At 66.7% G+C, this 12,700-nt stretch overlaps 1 protein-coding gene across 1 annotated transcript in view; it reads left to right on the top strand.

Annotated features, from left to right (window-relative positions):
* MYO15A (myosin XVA) overlaps nt 1,422–12,700 on the top strand; it is a 49,144-nt gene continuing 37,865 nt past the window's right edge. Inside the window, exons 1-6 of the mRNA XM_021067996.1 lie at nt 1,422–6,216; nt 7,936–8,018; nt 8,536–8,599; nt 9,539–9,648; nt 9,963–10,037; nt 10,245–10,341. Coding sequence (XP_020923655.1) covers nt 2,656–6,216; nt 7,936–8,018; nt 8,536–8,599; nt 9,539–9,648; nt 9,963–10,037; nt 10,245–10,341 — 3,990 coding nt within the window. The 5' untranslated portion in view covers nt 1,422–2,655. The remainder of the gene's footprint in view (nt 6,217–7,935; nt 8,019–8,535; nt 8,600–9,538; nt 9,649–9,962; nt 10,038–10,244; nt 10,342–12,700) is intronic.

Genomic DNA, 12,700 nt, shown 5'->3' with positions numbered 1-12,700 from the left:
GCATGAGGCAGAGGCGGAGGGCAGGACCCCCTGTGGCCACACTGCCCGGGTCCTGGCCAGGCCATCCAACTCCCGAGACCCAGCTCACAGACTCTGGCTACAAGGCGAAGAACAGCGCCTTCCTTGTGTATTGTGAGGATCTAGTGAGGCGTCCACCCTGACCCAGCCTGTGGTAAAAACGCTGCAGCGCCGCTTATTTTTATTTGACAAGGCAAATCCGGTCACACCAACAGCTTAAAACCGACGGACACCAAAGTCCCACCCGGCCCCATGGCCTCACGCGGCCGCGCCCTCCTGCCATCCTGGCCACTTCGCGCGCCCCTCATCGCTGGGCCTCCTCACCACCTGGCCTTTGCACATGCCGTTCCACCTGCCTGGAACAGGCCCCTCTTCCGTCTGATTCGCTCCCCTCATCCCTCGGATCTCGGTCGAGGGTCAGCAACTCCGCGGACCTTCCCGGCCTCCCCATGCAGCGTCCACCCAGCTGCGTTGCGGCCTGGCCTTCACGGCTGGCCTCAGGCTGCAGTTCCCCCGTGTTGCTGTGGCTTTCTGCTCAAAGCCTGCGTGCCCCAAGACTGGGAGCTCTGCAAAAGCAGAAGCCATGCCTGGTTCTGCTTGACTCTGTGGCCCCCAGAGCCCAGCACAGTGCCTGGCATGTGGCAAATGACAGCCACTCTAGGGGAACAAATGAGAGGCTTGTTCCCTGACAGCCGCTCTGCCTGACGCAGAGGCCGGGGACCCTGGCCCCTGGAGAAGGGGGTCCCCGCTCAGAGACTTCGAGGAAACAGGCAGGACGGGGATGAGTATGACTCGGGAGCCGCTCCTCTGGCTGCCCCAGCTTGGGGGCCGGGGCAGCCTGGGTTTGTCCAGAAGAACAGCTGCGGACTCCCTGACAGGTGATAGCGTGATCTGTGCAGCGCCCCCACTGCCCTGGATGCCAGACCCACCATTGCATCCACCACTGCCCAACCGGGTCCGGGGACCCAGTGCCCATCGCCTGGCCACCACTTGCCCTCAGCCTCTGCCGTCCCGCCGTCCCTCCTGCAGCAGCCAGGGAGTGGAGGGGGGCGGCGGAGATCCTGGGAAGACCAGGAGGTCCAATTCCATCCTTTTCCGGCCACAGCTCGGAGGCCTCAGGTCCCAGAGCTGCTGGCCAATTGCCCCCCCACCCCCCAACAAGCCACGGCCCCTACCTCTCTTTTCTCCCTTTTGTGTTTCAGGGCCGCACCCATGGCACATGGAGGTTCCCAGGCTAGGGGTCTAATCAGAGCTGTAGCTGCCTGCCTACAGCCACAGCCACAGCCACAGCCATGCCAGATCTGAGCCGCTTCTGGGACCTACACTACAGCTCAGAGCAATGCCAAATTCTTAAGCCACTGAGGCCAGGGATCAAACCCGCAACCTCAGGGTTCCCAGTCGGATTTGTTTCTACTGCACCGCAATGGGAGCTCCACACAACCCCTACTTCTTACAGAGTGGTAGCTCCAGCCAGGGATTGAACCTGTGCTGAAGCAGTGGCAATGCTGGATCCTTAACCCATTGAGCCACCAGGGAACTCCTAGAGTGCGGATTTTTAAAAGTGGGCACAGGGCCTTGGGTCAGGTATCCACCCTAGAGGGCAGAGACCAACCACATGGCCATCTCTGGGGGCCTCAGATACAAGCCACACATGTGGCACCTCCAGCCACATAGCCGCCCAGCAGTTCCAACATATCTCGCCTCCAGCTTGTGAAGGATGAGGGCAGCGTTATTACTCCCATTCTAAAGATGAGGAAACAGAGGTCCAGAGAGGACAAAGGGCTTTCCTGAGGCCACACAGCCAGTTGGCAGAGCTGGAGATCAGAGCCAGACCTGACTCGCCTTCTGTCTCTGCTCCTCTGCACCCCTCGCCCGGGCAGGCATGCAGCCTTACAAGGCCCTGCTGGAATTCCACTGAGACACCCCTCTTCTTGCCCTGCCTTCTGAGCCTGCAGCCCAGTTCTCCCTAATAAATTATTCACGTCCCTAAGGGCCAGCCAGCTCTAGTTACACTGACCGCAGCCCCGGGCACCTGCCCTGCCCACCTGCCCTGCCCACCCCTTCCTCCTTTTCCCAGGACCTAGAGGGTCCCAAGTTCCTTTCCAGGGTGATCGCATGGGCTCTGGACATTCCAGCGCAGCTCAGGAGATGTGGCTCCATTCGTGGCCCAGTACAGACGTGCTGGATGGTTCAGAGCAGGTGGCTTCCCCTCTCCCCGGCCCAGTGACCTAAGCACTCACTTAGGTGGGTGAGCTGGCGGAGGCTCAGGGGGGCTCGAGTGGGGTCAGCACTGCTGTCCTCAGGGAGACTCTACAGCCAAGACGATCCCCCCAGCAGAGGCCTGCCAGACTCCCCCGCTTCTTCGGTAAATGACACCCACGCACTTTCCATCACGCTTCAGGGTGAAACTCTAGGCGGCGTCTGCAGCAGATGAATTATGGATCTGCCCTCTCGAAGTCCTGGTCCCGGCCAGAAGGAGCTGGGCTGTCCCTCTCCAGGCCACCAGGCCAGTCCCAGCTGCTCTGCGCTCGAGGCGGCTGCTTGTCCAGCTGCAGGCAGGAGACCCAGCAGGGCCCTGTGTTCCCAAGGCTCTGAGCTCGTGATCGCCGCCCGCCCCGCAGGGAGCAGGAGGCCACCATGGCGAAGGAAGAGGAGGATGAGAAGAAAGCCAAGAAAGGGAAGAAGGGGAAAAAGGCACCGGAGCCGGAGAAGCCCAAGCGGAGCCTGAAGGGGACGTCGCGGCTGTTCATGGGCTTCCGCGACCGCACGCCCAAGATCTCCAAGAAGGGCCAGTTCCGCAGCGCGTCGGCCTTCTTCTGGGGCCTCCACACCGGCCCGCAGAAAACCAAACGCAAGAAGAAGGCGCGCACGGTGCTCAAGTCCACGTCGAAGCTCATGACGCAGATGCGCGTGGGCAAGAAGAAGCGCGCCATGAAGGGCAAGAAGCCTTCTTTCATGGTGATCCGCTTCCCCGGCCGGCGCGGCTACGGCCGCCTGCGCCCGCGCGCCCGGTCGCTCAGCAAGGCGTCCACGGCCATCAACTGGCTCACCAAGAAGTTCCTCATCAAGAAGGCCGAGGAGTCGGGCAGCGCGCAGGCCACGCTGGACGCCTGGCTGGACCGCTCGGGCTCCCGCGTGGGGTCGCGCAAGCTGCCCTTCCCGTCGGGCGCTGAGATCCTGCGGCCCGGAGGCCGCCTGCGCAGGTTCCCGCGCGCGCACAGCATCTACGCGTCGGGAGAGCCCGTGGGCTTCCTGCCCTTCGAGGACGAGGCCCCGTTCCGGCACTCGGGCTCCCGCAGGTCGCTGTACGGGCTCGAAGGCTTCCAGGACCTGGGCGAGTACTACGACTACCACCGCGAAGGCGACGACTACTACGACAGGCAGTCCCTGTACCAGTACGAGGAGGAGCAAGAGCCCTACCTGGGGGCCCACGGCCCCCACGGTCCGGCCTGGCCGCCCTATGGGGACCTCCTGCACGCGTACCCGCCCGAGGACCCCTACCACTACCACGGCCCCGACGACTACGGCAGCTCCTTCTACCCCGACTACACCTACGGCTACGGCTACGAAGACTATGAGCCTCCTTACGCGCCCCCGTCAGGGTTCGCGTCTCCCTACGACTACTACGATGTGTACGCGGGCGAGGCCCACGGGCTCGGCTACTACCCGGACCCCTACGCCCCTCCCGAGGCGCTCTATCCGCCCTACCCACCTTACGACCTCGCCTACGCAGGGCCCTACGGGGCTGCATACGCGGCGCCCTACCTGGATCCCTACGCGGCACCCTCCCTGGATGCCTACGCGGCGCCCTACGGCGCCCCCTACGGCGCCTCCCAGGATGTCCCCTACGCCGCAGGCGTCTATGGTGGAGGAGACCAGGCCATCTACCCCCCCGAGGGGCCCTATCTTCCGCCGCCGCCGGAGCAGTCGAGCTTCGCATACCCGTGGGTGCCGCCGCCCATCCTGTCGCCCCACAACCCATACGCCCACCCCATGGATGACATCGCAGAGCTGGAGGAGCCCGAGGAGGCGGGCGGCGAGCGTCAGGGCACCTCCTTCCGCCTGCCCAGCGCTGCCTTCTTCGAGCAGCAGGGCATGGACAAGCCCGCCAGGTCCAAGCTGTCGCTCATCCGCAGGTTCCGTCTCTTCCCGCGGCCCCAAGTGAAGCTGTTCGGGAAGGAGAAGTTGGAGGTGCCCCTGCCGCCCTCCCTGGACATCCCTCTGCCCTTGGCCGATGCCGACGAAGACGAGGAAGAGGAGGACGTGCTGCCGCTGCCCCCGGTGCCCTATGGCCGCCCCTTCTGGGGCTTCCTCACGCCGCGCCAGCGCCACCTCCAGCGGGCCCTCTCGGCCTTCGGCGCCCCCCGGGGCATGGGCTTCGGCCCGGACTTTGGCCGCCCCGCGCCGCGCCCGGCCACCTCGCTGGCACGGTTCCTCAAAAAGACGCTCTCCGAGAAGGAGCCCATCCCGAGGCTCCGGGGAAGCCAGACGGCCCGGCCAGGAGGCCCGCCGGTCAGGGAAGCGGCCTACAAGCGCTTCGGCTACAAGCTGGCGGGCATGGACCCGGACCGGCCTGGCACGCCCATCGTGCTGCGCAGGGCGCAGGCGCGCGCGCGCAACAACAACAACTCCCACCGGCCGCCCGCCGCACCCCGCGCCCCCGGGCCGCCGCCCGCCCCGGCCCGCGCCCCCCGCCCCGGCCCGCGCCTGCCTCCGCCCGCCTCGCCCTACGGCTCGCTCCGCCGGCACCCGCCGCCCTGGGCCGCCCCGGCTCACGTGCCCCTCGCGCCCCAGGCCCGCTGGTGGGCCTTGGCGGAGCCCCCGCCCGTGAGCGCCGAGGGGCCCCCTGACCTGCTGGCCTTCCCCGGACGCCGGGCCTCCTTCCGGGGCTCGAGCCGGCGGCGGGCGGCCCTCGGCTACGCGGGGCCCTCGCCCTGGCCCTCGCTGAGGAGCCCGCCTGGCCTGGGCTACCGCTCGCCCCGGGGGCCCCTGTCCCCTCAGCTCTCCCTCCGCACCAGCCCCTTCCAGCCGCCCTTGTCGCCGCCGCCCCGCCGTCGTCGCTCGGGGCGGGAGCCCCCGTCCTCGCTCCCAGCCTCCCGGCGCCCCGGGCCGCCCTGCTCTCCCGCGCTGGGCTCCCCGCGGCCGCCCTCGTCGCCCCCTCTGCTGGGCCACAGCCCGAGGCGCCGCTCGCTCAACCTCCCCTGGCGCCTCCCGCGCACGTGGCGCCGGCTCAGCGAGCCGCCCAGCAGGGCCGTGAAGCCCCAGCCTCCGCCGTCCTTCCCCCTGCCCGCGGGCTCTGCGTCCTGGTGCGTGGCTGCCCCTGCCCCGGAGCCCCCGGAGAGCCGGCGTGAGCCCGAGGACTCAGAGACACCCTGGATAGTGCCCCCGCTGGCCCCCAGCTGGGACGTGGACATGCCTCCCACCCAGCGGCCACCCTCGCCCTGGCCGGGAGGCCCCAGCAGCCTCCGCGGCTTCTCCAGGCCCCCCTCAGTTGCGCCAAACCCCTTCCTCCAGCACGTGGGCCCAGTGCCTTCCCCTGTCCCCCAGCCCAAGGACCCGGCCTGTGGCTCTCCTGGTGTCTTCCTGGGTAGACACCATGACCCAGGGCCTGGACAGCTGACCACATCGGCCAGCCCGAGCCCCAAGGAGCCGGAAGAAGTCTGCATGGGGGACCCCCAGCGACCAGCAGAGCCTGAGCCCCCGACTCAGCCATCCCCCAAGGATTGCCTCTCAGAGCGGAAAGCACTGAAGCTCAGCCACTCCCACCCACTGGCTGTGTCTGACCAGAGGCGAGCCACATGGCCACTGTGGCGCCGCTGGGGGACGCTGCCCGGTACCCCAGCCCCCTTGGCGTCCACTGGGGCCCTGGGGCCCCTGCCCAAGGCAGGCGAACGGCGCCCAGCAACCCCCGGGCGTTTTGCCGTGGTTCTGCCTCGCGTGCAAAAGCTGACCTCTCTCCAGAAAGCTTGTCCTGCCCCCCTGCAGCCCCCCAACCAGCTGACCCGGGAGCCAGAGCCCGGCCCCAAGCCGAGAGCCTGGAGTCAGCTCTGGTCCTGTCTCTGGCTGCCGGCAAAGGCCTACCACCCCAGGCCCCGAGTGCTGGCCCAGCCCTCATCCTGCCGCCTGGGCCCCGGAGCCGCCAGCCCGCCCCCCGGGGGCCCCTGGGAAGAGGTTGGCCATGAAGGCTGCTGGAACAAGGTATGGGGACACAGGTCAGAGAGAAGGCGTGGGGTTCCCTCCGGGAAGACAGGGCCTGGGTGAGCTGCTGCCTGTGTGGGCCTCAGCCTTCCCATCTGTAGCTTGGGCAGAGGAGCCGCCCAGCATTTCGGGAGCTCTGAGCAAGGGGACGCCTGCCAGAAACACCCCCCGAGGTCGCCTCCAGGAAGGGGTCTCGCCCCAGCCTGGGCTTCAGGCAGCCCTGTCCTCATCCAGTCTGAACAACTGCAGCCCTCGCCTGGCCACCGTCTCCCACCGCCACGTTCACGGCTGTGCTGTTCCTCTCCCGACCCCCCCAAGACTGGAGTCCTCTCTCTCTGGGGCTCTTGCTTAAGGGCGGTGCTTCCAGACCGTCGAAGGGGCGGGGCTCAGGAACCGAACTTCCGGTCACATGGCGGGTCCCGGCTGAGCCAGGAGCCTGTCTGGGCCCCTGTGGGCCGTCGGGCAGGCAGCCGTCTGAGGGGTGCCAAGCCCGTGCCTGGCTGCTCTGCTCGCAGTGGAACGCGAGCCTGGTGCTGGGTGGCCCTTGGAGGAGAGGGTGTCACCGGAGCCTCCCCCGGGACGCCTGGGGTGGGCGGGGCGCGCAGGGCCAGCGGCATTTCTCAGCCTCTGCAGACGGTGCCCCGTGGAGCGGGCAGCCAGCGGGCCGGGCAATGGCGACTGGGGCGGCCTGGCTACTGGGGGGGCCCTGGCCCCGGCGGCGGGTGCCCCGGGCCGTGTGGGCCGCAGCGTTGCGGGAGCGGGGCGTCAGGCGCCTGGGGGTGAGGGGCAAGGACGCGTGGGCCCTCCTCACCCTGGAATACGTGAGTGGCTGAATTATTCAGGGTCCGCCGCCACTGGCGCAGAGGGCAGACGGGTGGGCGGGAGGCCAGGGCGTCTCGATGATACTCTGTGCCCTACTTAGCACGAGGGCTCCCTGCTGGTGTCCCCTTTCCTCACCGCCCAGGGAGGGGTGTGGGCTGGATCCGAGAGGCTGGGCAAGTGGGGTGCACACGTGTGCTCGTGGCCACGCAGGTCACACGCAGGCCTGGGACATGTGCTCGGGCACACGCAGCCAAACAAGGAAAATGTGTCACGCGTGTGCCAAGGCCCAAGCAGAGGTGGCGTCTGTGGGGTCGTGAGGGCACACCTAGACGGGCCGCCCCAAGGTGGCATCAGAGCTTTGGTCTTGAGCCCCCCATTGCGGGGACAGCCCAAGCTGTCCGTGCACACGAGAACCTGTCAAACAGCCGTGGAGAGTGTGCCCGGGAGGTGCGGCACACCCACAGGCAGCGGCGAGCCCGTGAGCGGGTGCCAGACTGCGAGTGCTGCTGCGTATGGGTCTGCGTTTGCCCCGGGCACAGGGAGTGGCACCACGCGGGAAAGTCCTGTCCTTCCGGAGGCCCCAGGCACCAAGCTGTGGGTGTTCCTCATTGTCACACAAGCAGGAGGGTGTCAGGGCGGGGAGGACGTGAGGTAACAGGGTCTCTGGCAGGTCGGGGAGCAGAGCGCCTGGGCGTGGGCACGTCCCCGGGCAGGACCTGGGGAGCGGGCAGGGGCCCTGAGGCCCAGCTGTGTCCCCGTGAGTGAGGGCTGCGTTCCGAGGTGAGGTGGCCCGCGGGACCCACCGGCCCCACCTCAGGGCTCTTTCCTCCCCAAAGGGAGCGGGTCCTGGTCGTGGTGCCCGCCCTCCAGCCGGCCGACCCCTGGCTCTCTCTCCAGATGCACTCCATCCGCAACCTGCCACCCACGCGGTTCCGCGAGCAGCACCGGGAGGACGGCGTGGAGGACATGACGCAGCTGGAGTGAGTGGGGGCGGCAGGGTCAGCGAGGGGTCCGCTCAGGGTCGCCCCACTCCAGCCGGAGCCCCTGCTCCCGCCTGGCTGCCCCCCATCTGCGGGAACGTTGGCAGAGCCTGTTTTTCTTCTCTGCAAAGCGAGGGACAGGCTGCATCGCCAGAGCCCAGTAACTCGGAGGCGCTGGGTCCAGACCCCCGCCGCACCCCTTACCAGCTGGGGCCTGGGCAAACACTCAGCCTTTCTGTCTCAGCGTCTCATGTGCAGGGTGCTGTGGGCTGTGCTGGCCCATTGCTGGTGCCCCAGGCATGAGGGCCATGCTAGTCAGTGTCACCATCTGGTCACGGTGACAGCCCTCTGGTCCACCACCTGAGAGCATCCGCCACCTCAGTCATCATACCCGTGGGACAGGTGGGGAGACAGGCGCACAGAGATGAAGTGACTTGCCCAGGGCCTCATGGGTGGTGTCAGGGACCCCTTTCTGAGCAAGGCCTGCACCTACCTGCCCCTCTCCGTGCCCGCCCAGAGACCTCCAGGAGTCCACCGTGCTGTCCAACCTCAAGACCAGATTTGAGCGGAACCTCATCTACGTAAGGCTTGGGCCGGGCCCCTCCCTGGGCTCAGATCTGAAGGCGGCTGCCCCCCGCCCCCCGGGCCATAGTGGGAAGCGTGGCTTTCTCCTGCTGGCCCCAGACTTGTGGCCTCTGATTTGAACCCTGGGGTTTCTGCCACTTGAGCATAACATGCTAGACCGTGGGGTTCTAAGATCCGAGTTCTGTAGCAGAACAGTCTTGGGGGGGTGCAGGGGCAGGGACCTGGGGACGGGGAACCCAGAAGTGTGTCACCCCCACCTAGGAGCCATGGACCTGGATCCCAGGAGGGCGGAAGGGGGCCTGGACCGTGGGGCCGAGGCAGGGCCACCTAGCACCCTGGGCTCTCGAGGTGCCGAGCACTGGGGGTTTGGTGTCACTCTGAGGCAGAGCTCCTGGTACCCCGCCCTGTGGACGAAAGAAACGGGGAGCAGCCATCATGCCAGGCCTGCAGGACTGGGGCTGTGGGGCCTTGGTCCCCCGCAGACTCCCAGCCTCAGCCTGGTGCAGTGGCCAGCACCGGCAGAGCAGCTGGCCCATCAAGCAGTCCACATTCCCAAGGTGCAGGCGCCAGGGCCAGGTAGCTGGACACCTGTCCCCATGAAATAGGGCCCCAGGGAGTTCCTGTTTGGGCTCAGCAGGTTAAGGACCCGGCTAGTATCCATGAGGACTTGGGTTTGATCCCTGACCTCGCTCAGCAGGTTAAGAATCTGGTATTGCTGCAAGCTCCAGCATAAGTTTCAGGTGTGGCTTGGATCCTGAATTGCTGTGGCTGTGGTGCAGGCCAGCAGCTGCAGCTCTGATTCAGCCCCTAGCCTGGAAACCTCCACATGCCGCACGATCAGCCACAGCAAGAAAAACAAAACAAACAAAAAACCGGGGCCCCCTCAGTGGGAAGGGAGCCCGCAGACGGGCACTGAGGCCCCGTGTGCCCAGCAGACCTACGTCGGTAGCATCCTGGTGTCGGTGAACCCGTACCGGATGTTTGGAATCTACGGGCCGGAGCAGGTGCAGCAGTACAGCGGGAGGGCCCTGGTGGAGAATCCTCCGTGAGTGTCTCTGGGGCTGGGGAAGGGGCCGCCCGGGGTCTCTTGGGTCCCTGTCTGAGCCTGGCACGTCCCTGCTGGCCTCCCAGCCATGGTCAGGGCGGATGGTGTGGGCGACTCTTCCCAAGCCTGGTCACTGCCCCTCGGGGCTGGAGGTCCCTGTGGCTCAGACTCGGGAGCCGCGCAGTGAGCGTTTCCCTGGGTGGGGGGCAGGATTGGGTGCTCTGCTGGGCACAGACAGCCTCTGCCCGCCCCTGGGGGATTTGGGAGCCCAAAGCCATGGTTGGCCCAGGGACACCTGTGGCCTGTCCCTCCAGGCACCTGTTTGCCATTGCGAATCTCGCCTACGCCAAAATGCTCGATGCCAAACAGAACCAGTGCATTATCATCAGGTGAGCCGCAGAGGGGTTGGGGACCTCAGGGTGCGTGCGGGGGGCTGTCTGGGGGATCTTGGGGCCAGACCTGCTCTGCATCTGGGAGGTCGCTCGGCCTCTCTGGGCGGCCTGCCTGCCCATGTCCTCTTGCGTCGTGGTGGGGTCAGGGGAGCGCAGGAGATGCTGGGGACAGGGTGACACCCACTCTGCCCTTTGCCGGGCCAGCGGGGAGAGCGGTTCTGGGAAAACCGAGGCCACGAAGCTGGTCCTTCGCTACCTGGCCGCCAGGAACCAGAAGCGGGGCGGCACACGGCAGGTGAGTGTCTGCCTTACGGTCTGTGTCTTCCCGGGGCCCTCCGTCCGGGAGGGGGCGGCTGCGCCAGGGCTGATCCTCGGCCTCGGGGCTCGTCCTGCTCCCCTCCTGGGCGCCCTCCCGCGGCCCTCGCCTGCGGCCCTGGGTTCCAGCCCTGCAGGGCCCGCCAGAGCAGGGGCCGCTTGGGTGAGGGGTCCCTCCGCTTGTCCGACCCGGCCTTGCCTTCAAAGTTATGGCTCAGGTTGTGAAAGAGGCAGAACCCGAGCCGTAACCTTGGGGGCTGGGGGCAGGAGATGCTGGGCTGAGAGAGGGCCGGGCCGGTGTCTGTGGGGTTGGAGGTCTGCCGAGGGGCCTACGTTCTCAGAGCTGGGGTGCTAGACCCTCATTAAAGGGTCCCAGGGCCCTGCCGTGAGCCAGGCCCGGCTCCCGGAGCAGCACGGTAGTGTAGGGAGCTTCCCGCCTCATGGGGCTCATCCTCGTGGGGAGACAGAAAGGCCACTAGCACACGGGTGGACGGGGAGTCCGTGAACGGGGGTGAGCCGTAGGGAAGTGTCGGCGGGGGGTGAGGCCCTTTGGGACTGTGACCTGAGGCGTGGTGGTCAGGGCAGGCCCTGCTGAGAAGGCAGGTGGCGCCATGGGCCCAGAGGACGTCTGGAGAAGAGCAGGTGCCAAGGCCCTGGTGTCCAGCAGGTCTGGTGTGCTGGGGTCCGCAGAGAGGCAGCATGCAGCCCAGGCGAGGGAGGACAGTGGCTGGCACCAGGGGGCGACAATGGGGGTGGTGAGCACAGCTGGACCAGGTGCTGCTCAGACTAGCTGAGGGACCAGCCCGGGATGTAAGAAGGGCAGGCCAAGGTGACCCCAGGCATCTGACCTGAGCCACAGGCAGAGCACAAAGACACGGGTGCCCTTGGGGTGTCTGCTGGGCATCCATGTGGAGACGGTGGCAGATACACCAGGGGCCTGGACCACAGGGTAGGTGGGCTGCACGCCAAGGCCCCCCAGCTCAGACTCTGGAACCTGACTCTCAGACTCCCATGACAGTTCGCAAGTGGCCACCATGTCCCAGCCAATGGCGACCTCTGTGGGTGACCCTGGGGGCACGGGGTGAGGACTGCTGGGCTCAGTGGGGAGTGGGTTGGCCCAGGCTTCGCTCTCAGGAGGGGCTACATCCTGGCAGGTTCCTTCTGATGCCCACGTTGGCCTGCCAGCCCCTCCCATCCCAGCCGGGTTCTCTGGGAGGCCAAGTGGACTGTCCTTTGGTCCAGGCAGGGGTCAGATCTCTCAGGTTAGACGCTGTAAGGACCGGCCCGGTGGGCCGGCAAGCGTGTGGGACAAGCCCCTCCTGGATGCTGGGAGCCTGCAGTTCTGTCACAGCGGAGCCGCACGGCAGCCTGGAGCTGGGAACCTGGGGCCCGGAAGGGCAGTGACCTGCCCAGTCTCCCATCGTGAAGGGGTGGCGGGGTCCGGGAGGAGGCAGACACTGTGTCTGGGAGCCTGGAGCCGGGAGGGTGTTCCTGCCACCGAGCCTGCTCCTTTAACGGGCTGGGCGGGTCCAGGGTCGCAAACAACATCCCTCACCCATCTCCCATTGGTCAGCAAGATGGGGCCCCGCCCCACTCGCCCCGCCCATCGGCCCACCGCCCCACCCATCGGCCCAGGGAGTCTCAGGGGTCCTTCTGGGGGACTGGTTTTGGCCATGTGTCCTCACTGGAACCAGTCGGCCAAGATCTGGGCCACAGTTTCTCACTCTGGGCTGGGACTGTGACAAGGGTTCCTGGGGTGGGGACTGGGCTGGACGGCCCCCAGCCGTGTGCCCTCCCCACTCATCCATGCCAGGGGGCAGTACCCGCAAACCCCAGTGATGCTGACTGCCCCAGCAACCCCGGGCTGGCCCCCATACCTCTCGGGGCCTCAGTCTGCTCCTCTGGTTAATGGGCACGGTGTTTCTGGGCTGAGGGAGACAGGGAAGTGAGCAGGTAGGTCGAAGGGGCTCCGGTCACAGGTAACAGATATTGTTTCCGTGGACACCGGGCTTCCGTGCTCCTCCCCGAAGAGTTTACCCGAGGAGGTGATGCGACCAGAGAAGGTCCTGCCCACCCTCTGTGCCCGCGCTCTGGCTGATGCCCTGAGCTCCTTGCCTCACCTCGCCAGCCTGTTTCCTCTTCTGTAAACAAGGCAACGTTAGCAGCCACCTCATGGGACTGTTCATAACGATGTAATTGGGGCAAAGGGCCGGGCGTGCAGTAGGTGCTTAATAAGCGGGAGCTGTGATCAGCTGCACCCTGGCGGCTGTTTCACTGTAAATGCAGGTGCTTTTTGAGGGCCTCCCATGGGCCAGGTCCTGTGTGGACGCTGGACGCCCTGGCAG

The sequence above is a fragment of the Sus scrofa genome, chromosome 12 (assembly GCF_000003025.6).
Source record: "Sus scrofa isolate TJ Tabasco breed Duroc chromosome 12, Sscrofa11.1, whole genome shotgun sequence".
Lineage (NCBI taxonomy): Eukaryota > Metazoa > Chordata > Mammalia > Artiodactyla > Suidae > Sus > Sus scrofa.
This window is presented reverse-complemented; position numbering and strand designations above follow the sequence as displayed.